The sequence below is a fragment of the Ceratotherium simum genome, chromosome X, assembly GCF_057802395.1.
Source record: "Ceratotherium simum simum isolate JZ-2026a chromosome X, ASM5780239v1, whole genome shotgun sequence".
Lineage (NCBI taxonomy): Eukaryota > Metazoa > Chordata > Mammalia > Perissodactyla > Rhinocerotidae > Ceratotherium > Ceratotherium simum.
This window is the reverse complement of record NC_141940.1, coordinates 119,780,170-119,797,496: the sequence shown is the minus strand read 5'-3', so window position 1 is coordinate 119,797,496 and position 17,327 is coordinate 119,780,170. Positions and strand designations below refer to the sequence as shown.

Here is a 17,327-nt window from a genome sequence, read left to right as displayed (position 1 = left end):
TCCTAACTCCAGGCAACCACTGATCTTCTTGCTGTCTCCTTAGTTTTGCCTTTTCCAGAATATCATAGAGCTGGAATCATACACTATGTAGCCTTTTCAGACTGGCTTCTGTTACTTAGTAATATGCATTTGAGGTTCCTGTATCTTTTCATGGCTTGATAGCGCGTCTCTTTTTAGCACCGAATAATAATCCATTGTCTGGATGTAACAGTTTATTTATCCATTCACCTACTGAAGGACATCTTGGTTGCTTCCAAGTTTTGGCAATGATAAATAAAGCTGCTATTCATGTGCAGGTTCCTTTGCCCACTTCTAAATTGAGTTATTTGTCTTTTTTATTGAGTCATGGTCATTCTTTATACATTCTAAATGCAAATCCCTCATCAGATATATGAGTTGCAAACATTTTCTCCCATGCTTTGGGTTGTCTTTTCACTTTCTTGATGGTATCCTCTGAAGCACAAAAGTTTTTAATTTTGATGTCCAATTTATCTACTTTTGTTGTTACCATTGCTTGTGCTTTTGGTGTCATATTAAAGAAATGATTGCCTAATCTAAGATCATGAAGATTTATACCCATGTTTTCTTCTGAGAATTTTATAGTTTTAGCTCTCACATTTAGGTTTTTGATCCATTTCGAGTTAATTTTTGTATATGGTATGATAGCCTTATCTTTTTATAGATGCAGACTAAAGAATTTAGAGATGAATATGTGGTGACTGTAATTTAAAATACTTCAGAAGAAATGGATGAAGCAACTACGGCAAAATTTTGACAGCTGCTAAATCTAGGTGGCGGGTTTATGGGTATTCATTATACTCTCCTCTCTAAGAAAATTTCTTTTCTTTAAATACTAGAAAATAAAAGGAAAAGATATAGAAATGAAAATCAGAAAAAAAATACTTGATTATGAGTGAAAATGTCACTAATAGAGGAATAAACTTGCATTCATTTTAATTTATATTTTAAAGTAAATTATTTATAAACTTTAGCATTTTATAATTAGTTGTAAATTATTTGCCATACTCCTAATAAAAACACACAATAAAATGGATGCATCAGGGTGTCTTGGCACTGCTCTTAGAAGTCAATATTATAGAGCTTCTCCCTCTAATATGGCAAGGACTAGCCGCTTGCGGCTGTGGTGTACTTGAAATACGGCAAGTTCAAATTGAGATGTGCTTTAGGTGTGAAGTATACATCATATTTTGAAGACTTGGTTTGACAAAAAAGAATGCAAAATATCTCATTAATAATTATTTTTATATTGTTTACATGTAGGGGTGATAATATTTGGGGGTATATTGGGTTAAATAAAGTGTATTATGAAAATAACTTCACTGGTTTCTTTTTATTCTTTTTAAATATGGCTACTAAAAAATGTAAATTACATATGTGGCTTGCATTGTATTTCTTTTGGACAGCACTGTTCTAGAGAGAAAAGGACTGAGCTAGAAAGCCTGAATTCTAGTTTCCTTTCCTGCCTTTTACTAGCCATGTGACTTTGGGCCATTTCTTCCATTTCTCAGACCTAGAATAGTTGGCAATAAATTCATTCAGCAAATATTTAGAGCTCTTACCATATACAAAGGACTCGGCTTAATGATGTGGGGAATGCAAGATGTGAAACTGTTCACAAACTCAAATCAGTGCTTTCTCATTTCAGCCCTATCCATGAGTCAATGAAGATAGAAGTCAACAACGGAACTATCTCATCATTTTTATTTTCTCCACTAACATTTTATCTTAAAATAATGAATATTTTACAATATGTCCGAGATTGGAGATCACATATACATGTAGTATGTGTTCTTTTCATCCTCTGAGTCTTGAGTCTGTGAACATGTATTCAATTTTCGTGGAGGCTCCCTCATCTCCACATTCTGTCCAAGAGGTAAGCGCACTGTGGTAGACTGTTGGTGGATTGGTGGACCTAGTTTACATGTCCTTATATTGTCTCATACCACAGTAATGCTGGTCTCGGCCCAGGACTTGCTTTGGCCAATGGGACATTAGCAAACATGATAAAAGCAGAGGCTTGAGAAACACTTGCTCATTGAGGCTTGTGTTTTTGGAACACTCCTTCTTGGACTCCTGCAGCCATGCTATGAAGGAGCCTGAACAGCCCCGAGGAAAGGCTCACATGGAGGCGGAAAGGGACAGGGGTTCATTCAGACAAGCGGTTCTCAACTTGGGGTGAGTTTACTCCTTAGGGGACATTTGGCAATGTCTGGAGACAGTTTTGGTTGTCACAACTGGTGGGGAGGTGCTACTGGCATCTAGTGGGTAGAGGCCAGGGATGCTGCTCAACATCCTGGGCAGGAGAGCCCCACAAGAGGACAGGACAGCCCCACAACAAAGAGTTACCCAGCCCAAATGTCAGTAGAACCAAGGTTTCCCCACAACCAGGGTCCTATGGGTCAAGGATAAAGGGGCTTGGGAAAGTGTTCACACTTAAAGAAAATCACCTATAGCTGCTCTTTTAAGCCTATACATTTACCAGTGACAGCTTTCTGGGTAGTCTGCTACTCACGACGATTTTAGATGACTCTCATCCATCCCAATGGTACATTTCCCCTTGTTTACCCTCAGCATTTAAGCATAGTAACTCATCAAAGTGTTGAGCCAACAACCATTTTATTAGTTGCCCCAACCCAAATATTGCTTCTCCCTATAGCGTCAAATTCATGGTTTGTGATGATTCGATTCTAGCTTCTAGTTTCCAAATCCCTGACAATGAATTAACATACTTGGAGACCAGGGGCTCTAACTTCTGCTGTTTCATAGAGTCCATCAGTTTTATCAAAGAACTGTGGCCCCACCATGCTAACAAGAAGTCACTTTCCCTCTGAGAAGATGATGTATATGTGTTGTCTATGAGAAAAATTGTAAGGGCATAAAAATTGCAGTAATATTGTTGGTAGTAAATTTTATTAGGCGAGTTTAAAGATAATTACATTAGCAGACTCATTCAATAACAATTTTAGACATATGATTATGAGTATAAATCTCATTGCTATGGTAATTATGGTAATTAACTGGAAAATACATAGATAGTAAATCATTGCAAGAGGGGTTTTATTTTAATTTTTAATAATAGAGCACATACACATCTCCTGGCAGAATGAAAAAGGGGCAGAAATGCTGCGTGAATTGGTGTTTTGGACAACTTTTTGGTAAGCAGGCAGATACAGGAGTTTAAAAGAAACACTATGTGCTAGGCAGTCTAATTTGCAAAATACACGAACACAGATGAAAAATCCCGATGATATGAATAATCCCAATAATGTGAAGTCGGGTTAGAGCAGGCTACAACCCACCTGCAAGTGGCCTTCTCTGTTGACGGAGAGCCAATTCTTGTCAATGTTAGGTAAAACCCAGCCATTTATCTAGCCTGCTTAATCTGTTTCCACTGAGGAGCGTTAAATTGTGACCAATATCACCAGCGCGCGGGGCCTCCATCCTCCTGTAACACAGTCTCTTCCTCTACATTGGCTTTGCGCTCAGAGGTTGACTCTGGGACTGCGTTTGCTTCTTGAAAAAACCTTTTTGCTCCTGTCTGCAGGGAGGGAGGGGAAGACTCCGACTCTCCAGGGATGTGGAGGGCTGAGCTGAGGGCCACCTGGGACAGTTTGTGTTCCTGGGGTCAGGCCTTTGAGAAAAAGACAGGCAGGAGGTTGTGAAGCTGGCCCGAGGACCACCACATCTACCTAAAAATGAGGAATCTGGAGGGGCCTTGGTTTGATCCAACCATCCACGTGTGGTCAGGGCTCAGATAGCCACCAGCAGTGTAGCTTTTTCAAGGACACTGGGCAGTTCTGTAGTTCAGGCATCAGCAAATTTTGACTAAGGACTGGATGGCAAATAATTCAGGCTTTGTGCACCAAGAGGCAAAATGGAGAGGATATTATGTAGGCACTTATATAACAAGAGAGAAAACAAATTTTCACCATGTATTTATTGATGAAATCTAAAATATAATAATAGAGTACAATTTTGCAGTACACACCTATTAATGAGAGGAAAGTTCTTTTTGATGGGGATAATATTTCTCTTAATTGGGGTTCAAAGGTAGTGTAGCTATTATCGCATAGATTGCAAACGTTCATGTGTAAAAACAACGCTTAGCTCTCTGGTACCAACAGGCAGCGCTATGCATCTGGCCCGCGGGCCACAGTTTGCAGACCTTTGTAGTTGGACACCAGTCGTCTGCAATGGGTTTAGGGGTAGTCAGGGTTGGGGAGGTCGCTCCCGTTTGCCAGGCACCTCCATCACCCCTTCCCTCACCCTCCCTCCGTGTCCAGTTAATCTGGTTCATTGGCCCTCCCCCGAGAGGCAGGATAGAAAGGTCAAGACTGGGACCTAGAACTGTCCCACGGAGTAAGGACAACTCTACGCTTCAGGACCGCCCAGGGCCTTTCATCCTACCGCCCCAGGTGTGTGGACAGCCCCTGCCTCCCAGCACACTCCAGCTCTCCTCCACTTCTGCTACCCCTCCCTCTCTCGGTCCTCCAGCTTCTCCTCCCCACCTCCCATCCTCTCCCACTCCCCTTCTCCTCCTCACCCCCTCGCCCCCTTGCTCCTCCCTCCCCACTAGCTCCTCCTCCGGGTCACGCCGCTCCGCTTTCCCGCGCCTCCGCCATCCCCCAGCCCCGCCTCCCCAGCCCCGCCCCTCCAGCTCCACCTCTCCGAGCTCCGCCCCCAGCTCCTCCCGGCTCCGCTCCTCCCTCAGTCCGGCAGCCGCACTTTCCCGCTCCCGCCCTCCAGCCGCAGCCGCTCGTGCCGCCGCCGCCGCCTCGCGCCCAGCCATGCCGAACATCGTGCTCTTCAGCGGCAGCTCGCACCAGGACCTGTCCCAGCGCGTGGCCGACCGGCTGGGCCTGGAGCTGGGCAAGGTGGTCACCAAGAAGTTCAGCAACCAGGAGACCAGGTGGGGGCCGCGCCGGCGGCCGGGCCGGGCCGGGGAGGGCGCGGGCGCGCGGCGGCGGCGGGGCCGAGCCGGGGTCGCCGCCCGCCCGGGACCACCTCCGCGGTCTCCCGCTCCCCCTTCCGGGGCGGGACGGCCACGACGCGGCCTCCGCGCCACCGCCGCGACGCCCGGGAGAAGCCCAGGAGGGCGGCCCCAGCCCGGAAGGGCGACCTCGGGGCGGTCACGGAGCGTCGGGGAGAGGTGGGCGCCGCGGGCAGGAACCGCATCGGCGCGAGGCCCGCGGGGAGGGACGGCCCCGCGTGTGCTCGCCCGGGTTTCCGTCCCTGCCGGGCTGATCCCGAACCCGGAGCGTGCTAGGGAAGGTTCCGCCCACGTCCCCAACCGGGGCTGCGCACTGGATTCACCTGGGGCCATTTAAAACGCCGCTTCCCCGCCCTGTCCCAGACGTTCCGATCCAACGGGTTGGGAATCAGCGTTGTAGAAGCTCCCAGGTGACGTTCCTGAGCAACCGCGGTGCAAACCTCTGGGTTAACTAGAGGGTATGGTTGTGCAAAGGGCTTAAAGAGCTTGAAAACTCCAGGGCACACGTGCTGGGTTCCCTTGTGCTTCCTCCGGTTTTTCTGCCTCAAAGATGATGGGCTTTCAGTTTCTTCGTAGTTCTGGGACTCTGCTGTGTCCAGCAGCAGGGCTATGGCTTGAGTGTAACTGCCACCCATGTGTCAGGTCCACGAGAAGTTGTTGCCTTTGCTCAGCGAGGTCAAGCTGGAGGCCCCCTCAGAAGCTGGGTCAGGGGCTCCTTTTCTGGCTGCCTGAGTCCTCAAAGCTCTGTGACTAATTTCAAGTTGGTCTCGTTTTCCCCCCCTCTCGCTTAAATGTTTAGCACTGTACACGGTTACTGATCATTTTCATATCTTTGGCAAAGGTCCAATTCAACCAACGTTTTCAACAAGTGGTGCTGGAACAATTGGTGCAAGCTGCAAAAAAAATGAACCTTCATACTTCCCACCATTTCAAAAATTAACTTGAAATGGATTGTAGACCTAAATGTAAAACCTAGAACTAGAAATTTCTAGAAGGAAACATGGGAGAAAATCTTCATGACCTTGGGTTAGGCAAAAATTTCTTAGATACCAAGGAGTGATATTAATACATATGGAGAAGATGGGGTTTGTTGTTGAGTCAACTGTTTAGGATATGTGAATCCCTTCTTCCAGGTGGGAAATCACAGTTACACGGCCCTGATGAGAACCTATGTGAAGAAACGTTTGTGAATGAGTACCAGATGGTATAAATACTGGGAGTCCTTCAGCCAAAGAATTCTGCTTTGCAGAGTTTAAAACAGAAGTCTGGGAGGATGGTCCAGGGCTTTGGAGAAGGATGGTATAGCTAGGTTTGAATGTTGTAATATTTTGCCAGTCCTGTTCAAGTTTCAGTGGCTTTAAGAAGAATGGGATAATAGTTTTTGTTCAGGAGGTGGTGTCATATAAGTAAAGGAGAAATTTCTGGATGAAGTGGATTTTGAAAGCAAATATGTTGCCCTTCCCTGTTATCTTAGCGCAGCCCAATTCTTTGCTGCTAAAGAGCATGGTTAAACTAGACCGGAAGTCCATTGCGAAGTCACTGTTGGATTTCTGCTCAAAATATTGTATATACTGTTGGGTGAAACTCATTCAGACGTTGAAGTATGATTGTTTATATGTTTTAAATGTAAAGCAGACCCAATTTTATTTGATTTTGATTGTTTTATAATCACCACCTGATAATTAGAAATCATGAGGTCTCAAAAACCACTCAACATGGAAGTCTGGGAATTGCTTATATAGTTACATTTTATGTTTTTAAATATCTAGACTCTAAAAGGTTAACTTCCTGACTCTTCTCTTTCCTGTGAACTGTCTAGGTCCGGAGTTGAGTTTTATAAACAGTCCTTTCTGTACCAGTACTGTGCTAGTGATCCAGTTTTTGCTGTGTGGCCTTAGAGGTGAGAAACAGAAGGGCAAAAGGAAGAGAAGATTGATTCAGTTCATGTAAGGGGCCCCTTCCTGAATCTGTTGCTGAGCCAGGACCAGAAATCTGGTTTGCTGTCTCCTGGTCATCACTGCTCCCATTCTCCATTTTTAAAACACTACCTAGTCAGACACAGAGCCTCCTGATTTTCCCTTCTCATCTCTAAATCATTTCAGATATGCAGGAAGATGTCTGCCCCAGCTTTCACATTCTATTCTTTCAGACTGCTGAAATCCCATGGTGTCGTCCTAGGGCAGCACTGATGATGGTGTCTGAAAGTCTGTTGTAACATGTTATCCTGGTCAGTTAACCTGCCCCCAGAGTCCTTAGCTGTATTGAAAGACCCAAAGTTCTGGTTATCTACTATTGTGTGACAAGTCATCCCAGAACTTAACGGCTTAACACAGCAATTGTTTATTTGACTCGCAAACCTGCAATTTGGGCAGAGCTCAGCAGAGAAGGCTTGTTTCTGCCCCATGTGGTGGCATCTAGGATAGTTAAGTGGGGCGGGAGGATTCACTTCTAAGATGGCTCACTCACATGGCTGGTAAGTTGGTACTAGCTTTTTCCTGGGAGCTTGGTTAAGAACCTCAGTACCTCTCCACGGGGCTGCTTGGGCTTCCTTATGACATGGAAGGCAAGAAGTGGAAACTACCAGTCTGTTAAGGCCTGGGCCCTGAAGTTGGTGCATCATCACTTCTGTCACAGTCTATTGTCAAGCACAGAGTCCTCCCAAATCCAAGGGGAGGAGACATAGACCCCCACTTCTTTTTTTTTTGAAGAAGAAGATTGGCCCTGTGCTAACATCTGTTGCCAGTCTTCCTCTTTTTTCTTTTTTTCTCCCCAAAGCTCTGGTACGTAGTTGTGTATCGTAGTTGTAGAGTTGTAGCTCTTCTATGTGGGACACTGCCTCAGCATGGCTTGATGAGCAGTGAGTAGGTCCGCACCCAGGATCCGAACAAACGAACCCTGGGCCACTGAAGCGGAATGTGTGAACTTAACCCCTATGCCACTGGGCTGGCCCCAGACCCCACTTCTTGATGGGAAAAGTGTTAAAGCGACTGCGGCCGGCCATCTTTTAATTACCACGCCCATTCATTGTTGAGTCAGATAAACTCATCTGCCTTCTTATTTCGGAATCTGCCTTCTTATTTCGGAATCAGTAAAGATCCTCTGTCTGAACAGCAAATGGATGCTGCCTTCTGGCCATAATTTTTAAAAGACCTAGAATAAAGATCGGTCGTGATCATCTTTATGAGTAGAAGCAGGAATAGCTTTGGGAAAAAAGTTGCCATGGTGATGGTATTTTCTGTCTTCCCCTGGACTGCTAGTCATATGGGGATTCCTGAGGAAAAATAGGCCAATGAGGCTGATCTTTTGGGATGAACAGTCGTAATACCAGGAGTTGGCAAACTTTTCCTGTAATAGGCCAGACATTAAATATTTGAGGCTTTGCGGGCCGCATCGTCTGTGTTGCTGCCGTATCTTACAGTTGTGTAGGTTAAGAGTCCATCATGGGTCACGGTGCTCCTTTCTGGAGGCTCTAGGGGAGCATCCGTTCCCTGGTCTTTCCCAGCTTTTGGAGGCTGCCTGCATTCCTTGGCTCTTGGCCCCTTCTTCCATCTTCAAAGCCAGCAATATAGCATCTCTCTGACCCTGCTTCAGTCCTCATATCTTTTTCTCTCACTCTGACCTCTTTTGTCTCCCTCTTCCATTTTTAAGGACCCTTGGGATTACATTGGGCCACTCGAATAATCCAGGATAATCTCCCTGTTTTAAGGTCAGCTGATTAGTACCCTTAATTCCATCTGCCAGTTTGTTTCCCCTTTGCCATGTAAACTAACATAGTCCCAGGTTTTTGGAATTAGGACATAGACATCTTTGGGGGGCCATTATTCTGCTCACCACACCATTCTCAGCTCGTGGGTGGTAGATTGTCGACCCCTGAGCTATAAGACAGTGATTTCCAAATTGACTTCATCTCACCACTGATAGTGATATTCATAGCTCCTTAGAACTCAGAATAGGAGGGCACACATAGAATTCTGTCTGTCCCTCTCATCCTGAGGTTGGCATCGTACTGTTTCCATCCATAGCAGAGAGCATGCAGAAATCACCCACTGTTACCAAAACTCATTTTCAGATCATGTCAACTTGAAAAACTTCATTTTTGTCTTCTGATTACTCACTTGATGTTCGGTAGAAGCTTCTGTTGATTCAGATAGACTGCTACATGGTATCCCAAATGTCAGCTTATTTTTAAATTTTCTTTATAAATAATTGACTCTTTTAATAAAACAACAACACTGGCTATAATTGGCTTCTGATAGCAAGAGAAGAGGTAAGGGTAATTATTTACGTACCTCACTTATAATTTTAAAATAAGATTCATTATATCTCTCTTTTGGGTGAGCCTTTCATTTATAGTCGGTTCTGCTGTAACGTGACATATGCATTCCTAAAAATCACCATGCTGTGCAAAATCATACAATAAAAACCATAAGGTTTATGGGAAAAATGGGGTGGGGTGCAACACTCAAAACTTCCTCGGTATCATTAAAAAAAGATGGGAATATACTAAAAATGGTAAAACACTTTTACACGTATTACATGTTTGAAAAAAACATAAATGCTACAATAAATATGGTACTTTACGTTGAAAAAGACCTACAGCTTGCTTGTTGAAGTGGGTCTCCGAAGGGTTGCAGCTTTTGAGTTCTTGTGAGGAGGACAGAGGAAGGTGATCTGAGATGTGTGGAAGGTTGTGATGCCAGATGTGGATGGGTGTGGCTCTTGTCCTTGGTGGGGGGGTGGTTGTGTGTGTATGGAGTATTTCTAAGTGGTTCTATTCAGCTGCTGGCAGGGCAGTCTTCTGCATTCTCATCTTAGGATGAGAGGTCATGTGTAAGCAAACGCAAAATTCATGTTATGCTCAAATTATTCCTAGTATATCAATTGTTGGAACAAATTTGCCTTTTCAAAACAAGCGTTGTAGCAGAGCTGATGGTCTCTTTGGTTCTTAGGCAGTGCTCTGTGAAGGACCTGCCTGAGCACACGGCACTATTTTGCTTTTCTTCCCATGGAAGGCACACACCAGTGATGGGCTGGCTTGCTCTCATGTTGAATACTCAGAATTCTGTACCCAAAATACAGAAATTTTCCAACATGTAATTTTCAAAGACCTGCAAAGCTCTTATTTACACTTTCTCAAGAAGCTACTGGAGGATGCCAACCAGCAAAACAAGGAAGTACACCAAGAAAGAGGATATAGAAAGTGGGAAATCGGGTGCAGGAGAGGGGCGGAGGGAATCCCTGGGGGGCAGCTGTGCACAGGGAGAAAGAGAACCCAGGTCAGCCAGCTCTGGGAGAAACCTGGGCAGGAGGATGAAATGGAGATTGCGCTGGAGGCCTCTGACATCGCGGGATTTAGATTGTTAGCCAGGTTTAGGCTGGAATTTGCATTCAGTACTTAGTAAACTTAGATCAAAAGGTAGGATAATTTCCTCCAGGGAAAACAAACCAAAAAACATTGTGTATAAAAGGGAAATATTGCTTTAAGTGTCCTATATGGCTCTGCTCTGAACAGCATGTACACAGTGGAAATGTAGTGCTCATATTCGGTTAGAATATTGGTCTGTGTTGGGATGATGGTGAGATGAGATGGGAAGGCTGCATACAATGCGGGTGATGGGACAGAGGGGAAAGAGTTAAATCCTCATCTTCATAGTGAGAAGTCAGCCCATGATGCCTGAAATGAAAAAGCAACATGAAACAATACAAACATTAGCTAGAGACTTGAAGATAAATATCTACAAACCACATCAAGCGTTGAAATTGGTTGCCTCTGGGCTGTTTATTTGTTATAAGCCTTATAGGATGATTTGAATTTTTTAAGCAATGTGTATATGTAACTTTAATAAAAGTAAAAAGCTAAAACTAATTATAATAATATTTAGCAGAAAAGAGTTAACATAACAGGATGGAGCCAAATTTCTAGAGAGCATATAAGATCCCCTCATATATGAAAAAGGCCTGCTTGCAAGATGGCCCTTGGCTGGCCTCTGGGAACTTAGTTTTTGTGAGGGGTCCTGCCATTCCCTGAGAGGAGTGGCTCAGTGCTAAGCTGTGTAAACCGTGTGGTTAAGGCCGAATCCTTGGCAGTGTGGAATTACGGTATGTGCCAGGCAGAGGATGCCTATGTGACCAGCCCCCAATAAAACCCCAGGCACTGAGGCTCTAATGAGCTTCCCTGGGAGACAGTACTTCACACGTGTTGTCACAGCATGTTGTTGGGGGAATTAAGGTCAACCTGGGTGACTCCACTGGGGGATGACTCTAGAAGCTTGTGCCTGGTTTCCCCCAGACTTCATCCTGTGCGTCTTTTCCCTTTGCTGATTTTGCTGTGTATCTTTCCACCGTAATGAATCATAGTCATGAGTACAACTGTATGCTGAGTCCTGGCGAATCATCACACCTGGGGGTGGTCTTGGGGACCCCCCAAGACACAAATATACTTGAATGTTAACGGATGGCATCTTTCTTTTCGTAGTGTGGAGATTGGCGAAAGCGTGAGAGGGGAAGATGTCTATATCATCCAGAGTGGCTGCGGAGAAATCAACGACAACCTGATGGAGCTCCTCATCATGATCAACGCCTGCAAGATCGCCTCCTCGTCCAGGGTGACCGCAGTCATCCCGTGCTTCCCATACGCCCGACAAGATAAAAAGGACAAGGTATGAGGGCTGTGTCCTCTTGGAGGAACGTGCTCTGGGTTAACGTCTACATTTTTTTCCTCACATGTTATCTCAAAATTTGGAAAATGTTTGCTTTCTATTTTAATGGTCAAGTAAATATGCTTTCTCACCTTGGCTTTTTCAAAGATTTGTCTTTGAGCCAGCCATCATGTTAATATTTATAGATACAGAAACAGATAAAGCATATTTTTGCAGATATTAAAATACCATTATAGTCCTTGTGATGAAATTGTTGTGTATCTTTATGTAGTGGATAGAATAAATACACATACCCACCCAGTGAGTACACAAACCGGGCAAGTCAGGATGAGAAGCAGATCAGTGGATTGTATCAACTGTTGGTATCTTGGTTGTGGTATTGTACTGTAATTTTGCAAAATGTTACCATGAGGAGAAACTCGGTAAAGGGCACACTGGACCTCTGCGTTGTTTCTGACAGCTGTATATGAATCTACAATTATCTCAAAATAAAAAGTTTAATTTTAAAAATATACCATTATCTCTTCTTAACCTTTCAAGAAGAATGAAGTTAATGTTGTTGAATTATTCTTTTAGCAACACTGGCACTATAGGAGGCTCCGTGAGTTTCTAGAAGAAATTGAAGAAGATATGGTCTTTTTGCTTTTAAGAAAACTCAGAGAAGTTGGAGTTTGAGGGGAACTTTAAAGGGGACTGTATTAGTTTCCTAGGGCTGCTGTAACAAATTACCACAAACTGGGTGGCTTAGAACAGCAGAAATATATTCTCTCAGAGTTCTGGGGGCCAGACGTCAAATCAAGGTGTCAGCAGAACTGTACTCCCTCTGAAGACTCTAGGGGAGAAGGCTTCTTTGCCTGTTCTGGTTTCTGGTGGCTCCTGGCGTGCCTTGGCTTCTGGTGGCATCACTCCCATCTCTGCCTCTGTGTTTGCATGGCCTTCTTTCCTGTGTCTCTGTGTGTCCTTTTCTCTTTTATAAAAGGACAGTCATTGGCTTTAGGGCCCATCCTAATCCAGAGTGATCTCATCTTGATCTTTACCTTAGTTATATCTGCAAAGACCCTCTTTCCAAATGAGGTCACATTCTAAGGTTCTGGGTGGATGTGAGTTTTTGGGGGATAGCATTCAACACACTACAGGGATCAACTCTTGATGTGTTATCTGCTCTATATCTTATGAAGAGATGTCCAGTCAGGTTCTGCATGTCTCCTTCCCAGTTTACAAGACACACTGCTGTTCTGTGATGTGGTAACTAATTATGAGAAAGGTTTCCCCCAATACACCTCCATTTATCTCCGTAATTCATTTTCTGAAACAATGCCAATTTCTAAACAGCACACAAGATCTCATATATGAAAAAATTCCTTTATAAATTTGAATTCATATACCAAAGTTCGCCTAAATTTTAATGCCAAACTCTTCAGGTGTGGTTTCCAGACCCCAGGCTGAACACGGCTTTGTTAATTTCTCACTGAAAATTTGATCTCCAGAACTCCATTCCACACTTGAGATGTGATTTACCATATATATTAGAAGGCGTCAGCAAATTTTCTGTAAAGGCTGTATGGTCTCTGTGGTAACTACTGAACTCTGGTTGTACCTCAGAGACAGACAGGCAATACATAGGTGAATGGCTGTATTCCAATAAAACTTATTTATGGACACTGAAATGTGAATTTCATATAATTGTTGCATGCCATGAAATGTTCTTTTGATTTTTCTTTCAACTATGTAGTCACGTAAAAATGATGATTAGCTCACAAGCAGTACGGAAACAAGTGGCTGGTCGGATTTGACCCACGGGCTGCAGTTTTCTGACCCCTGGATTAGAGCATTGATTGGTCAGATGTGTGTGTGTGGCTGTCACTTTGTGACTTAGCTTTAGCTTGTGAGCAGCTAAAACCTTGGGTGACATATGCTGCTGTGAAGCATTGGACCACCCACTTGTTATTTACGGAGCTTCTTTCATCCTAAACTTGATTTGAAAGTTTTATGTGCATTTTTAGGTGCTGAATTTCAATTTATTCATTTTGTCCCATCGAAATAGTCTGTTTTAGTTAACCCTCCCATCTGTGTGTTTCCATGGGCTTGTTTAGCATCTTCCTCCTTGTCCGTGTCAGAAAGGAGCTAATATTCTGTTACTCTCTCTCTTCCACATGACGGGAGGTTTAGTAAATTCTATATTCTGTGATTTGTAATCAGGTTCTCCTTTCGCTTCTAGTAGCTTTTGCATTTGGTGCTAAGTTACTTGATACATTTTATCTTCGGTAAATGATTCCTTTTATCATTACGTGGCCCTTTCCCGATGGCCCTTTCCCGCTGTGTCGTGATTTGTAATCCTGACTTTGATACAAATATCCAGAGACGCCTGCATTTTTTGTTTGCAAGTATCTGCTTTGCAGTTACCTCTGTTTCTAAGATTGTATTTTCAAACTTTGTTTCTCATGTTTATTCATAATGAAGTCTTTGTTGTAAAGAGAAATAGCACTATCTGGCCCCCACCCTTTGCATGAGCCCATCTCCTGCCTTACAGAGGAGGTGCCGGCACTCCTGGCCTCTGGCCTCTACTTGCCAGCAGAGCCTCCTGCTGCTGTGCTGACAGAAAGAGCCCTCAGATTTCTTAACCCCCAGTGGGTTTAACTGTTCAGCGGAACTGCGTCGCACTCTGACTAGCTCTTTATCCGTTTTCCTATTGTCAGACATGTAGATGGGTTTTCCATTAGGGGCCATTTTGAGCACGTTTCTTTCCTTCCTTTCAGTCTTTCTTATTCACTTTGCTGTAAGTGTGTTTCTTAAAAGCAACATGGTAGCTGCTTTTAGTTTTTAACCCAATCAGACAATTCCACAACTTTCCAAACTTAACTGCTGATGGAAGAGATAAGACATTCCCCATCAACAACGCAAGCAAGGATGTGATAACAATTGAGAGACAGCATGAATAGCAGCCGAGGGAATCCTGAGTTCAGAAATTGTGTGGCTTATTGTTAGAGAAACTGATAGAAAAGAAGGATTCATGGAGGGCTGTATTAGTTTCCTAGGGCTGCTGTAATAAATTACTGTAAACTGGGTGGCCTAAAACAACACAAATGTATTCTCTCACAGTTCTGGAGGCCAGAAGTCACAAATCATGGTGCGGCAGAGCCATGCCCCTTCCAGAGGCTGTAGGGGAGGATCCTTCCTGGTCCCTTCCAGCTTCTGGTAGCTGCCACGTTCCTTGGCTTGAGGCGCATCACTCCAACCTCTGCTTCCATCTTCACATGGCCTTCTCTTGTCTCTGTCAAACCTCCCAGTTTAAGAAGACATGTGATAGCATCTAGGGCTCTCCAGGGTAATCTCTCTATCTCAGAATCCTTGATGTAATCATATCTGCAAAGACCCTCTTTCCAAGTAAGGTAACAGTTACACAGGTTCTGGGGATTAGGACCTGATATCTTTGGGGCCACCATTCAGCCTACTCCAGGGCCTTGAAGGAAGTCATTAATGTGTTAATAAGTGGATATTTTCAGGACAGTTCAAGCTTTGAGATGGTCATTTATCATCTAAGCCAGGACACTTGAGAGCTTGAAAGGGGGCTCTATGAATAATTATGCCAGGAAGCAAGTGTCCACCCCAAATGTCCTGGGTGAATCTGACACATGGCCACCTTTTGTATAGGCCTGTAGCTTTGGGCCTGACCTCAGAGGTGGCCAAGACATGTAGATTGTTCTGGAACTCTCATTTCTGACATGTCTCTATAGTCAGTGTGACTCGTTAAAGAGAGAGAGTTTCATTCTTTCACCAAACTAGTTGAAAGGGAAATTTTTAATTTTGTATATCATTTAAGGTATGCCTTTGTATTTTTAAAATTGCTGCTAATAATTTTTATAACCATTTCTTTCCTTAGATCACATGGATTGGCTTTGTATCGGGGAAATTGTTGAAGTGAGGATATTAAGGGATTTAGTAAATGCTTAAGAGAAATGGCCTGAGCCCATGGGCATACTTCATTTACCGGAAAGAGTGAGTGATGAGGAGACAGTGATAGGCGGGTGAGCGGTGAGGAGACAGTGATGGGCGAAGACACTTCTTCCCCCTTTTGCTTCCCTTAGGTAGGCTAAAGCCCATGTAGTGTTTGAATGGGATGGGAAGTCATGGGCCACACTTGCTCTCTGGGCTCAGAAAGAAAGTTCTCCTCCTTGGCCATAGGAGGAGCCCTGGGCAACATCCCCCCTCTCCCCCCAACTTTCTCCTGTCCTTTTCCTTCCCATAGGACTGTATTGCCTGCGACATCTAAGACACAATGGAATTCCATGTAATTGATCTACTTAGAGTTACCTGCAAAGAAGCCCAGAAAAAGCTAGAACCTTTTAACTGTATTCAAAGCTTGTGTCGTTATTTTTCATCTCACTGCTTCTTTTTAAGCAAGCCCTGCATGTCTGTAAAATTTTATTTTTGGTTTTATTTGTATGTGCAAGAAACCAGAGCATAAGTTCTGACAGTGAGGGAATGGATTCATAAATTATGACACATTAGCACAATGTCATACTAACATGGAGAAATTAGGGTGATTCAGTGTTCATTGTAAAAGGCATGGTGGGGAGTGGTTTGAGCTCTGGGGTTGCAACTTTGGAATCAAGTGGCCTCAGGTTTGAATTTCAGTACCATTATTTACTCAGTTTGTCTTTTGTAAAAATAGCCTAAACTCTGTGCGTTCTTTAATTTCCTCATCTGTAAATTAAGGATAGTATTTGCTACTATTTATAAATTGCTTAGCATAGAATACACGAGTGGGCAGACTTTTTCCAAAACGGGCCAGGTGTCAAATTCTTTAGGCTTTGTGGACCACCAGTTCTTTGTTGCACTTGCTCAACTCTGTCATTTTGGCATGAAAGCAGCCATATGTAATATGTAAATGAAGGCTGTGTTCCAGTAAAATTTTATTTACGGACATTGAAATATGAATTTCATATACTTTTCAAATGTCACAAAACATTGTTCTTCTTTTGATTGTTTTTCAACTTAAAAACGTAAAAACCATTCTTAGCTCACAGGTTGTACAAAAACAGACCACAGGCTCGGTTTGGCCCACGGGCTGCAGTTGGCTGATGCCTGCTATCATGGACACTCAATGATTGCTGGTTTTCTTCCCTGGTAAAAACAGTGTGACGTGGGCAAGGCTGGAAATCATTACTTTTGAGGGGATAGAAGACTTGTAGCATTTTTCAAAATCATTTTCAAGGTTATGTTCTCTTTTCAGTGATAAAATTGTTTCTTTTTGTTTCTTAACCAGAAAAAATGAGGACAGTTGTCCTGACACGAATTTCTACAATCTTGTAAATGTTGAAAGCTTATCAAATTTACGCTTTTAGCAGGGCAGCGTCTGATACATTGAATGAGATCCGGAATATCTGGAGTCCTTGTCATGATTCAGGTGGCGCACAAAACGTTTGACCTTTATCCATTTTTCATTAATGGAGTTGAATGTTTTATTATGGGTTCTTGTACCTTGACTCCACCTTTGTTGAAATGCCATACTAATTTTTCTCCTTATTAGCTATAAAGTCAGTTAACTTGTAAATCACTTTTCCTGCAAGATTCAGTTGGGTATTGAGCCAAATTATGAAACACATTACAATAACCAAATTTGTAATCAAGAACTGAAAAAGGAAATCAGAAAATAT

The 17,327-nt window shown here is 43.5% G+C and overlaps 1 protein-coding gene across 1 annotated transcript in view; it reads left to right on the top strand.

Moving 5' to 3' along the window:
• The first annotated feature begins 4,745 nt into the window (after positions 1-4,745).
• PRPS2 (phosphoribosyl pyrophosphate synthetase 2) overlaps positions 4,746-17,327 on the top strand; it is a 31,113-nt gene continuing 18,531 nt past the window's right edge. Inside the window, exons 1-2 of the mRNA XM_004435113.3 lie at positions 4,746-4,930; positions 11,487-11,670. Of these exons, the coding sequence (XP_004435170.1) occupies positions 4,809-4,930; positions 11,487-11,670 (306 nt within the window). The 5' untranslated portion in view covers positions 4,746-4,808. The remainder of the gene's footprint in view (positions 4,931-11,486; positions 11,671-17,327) is intronic.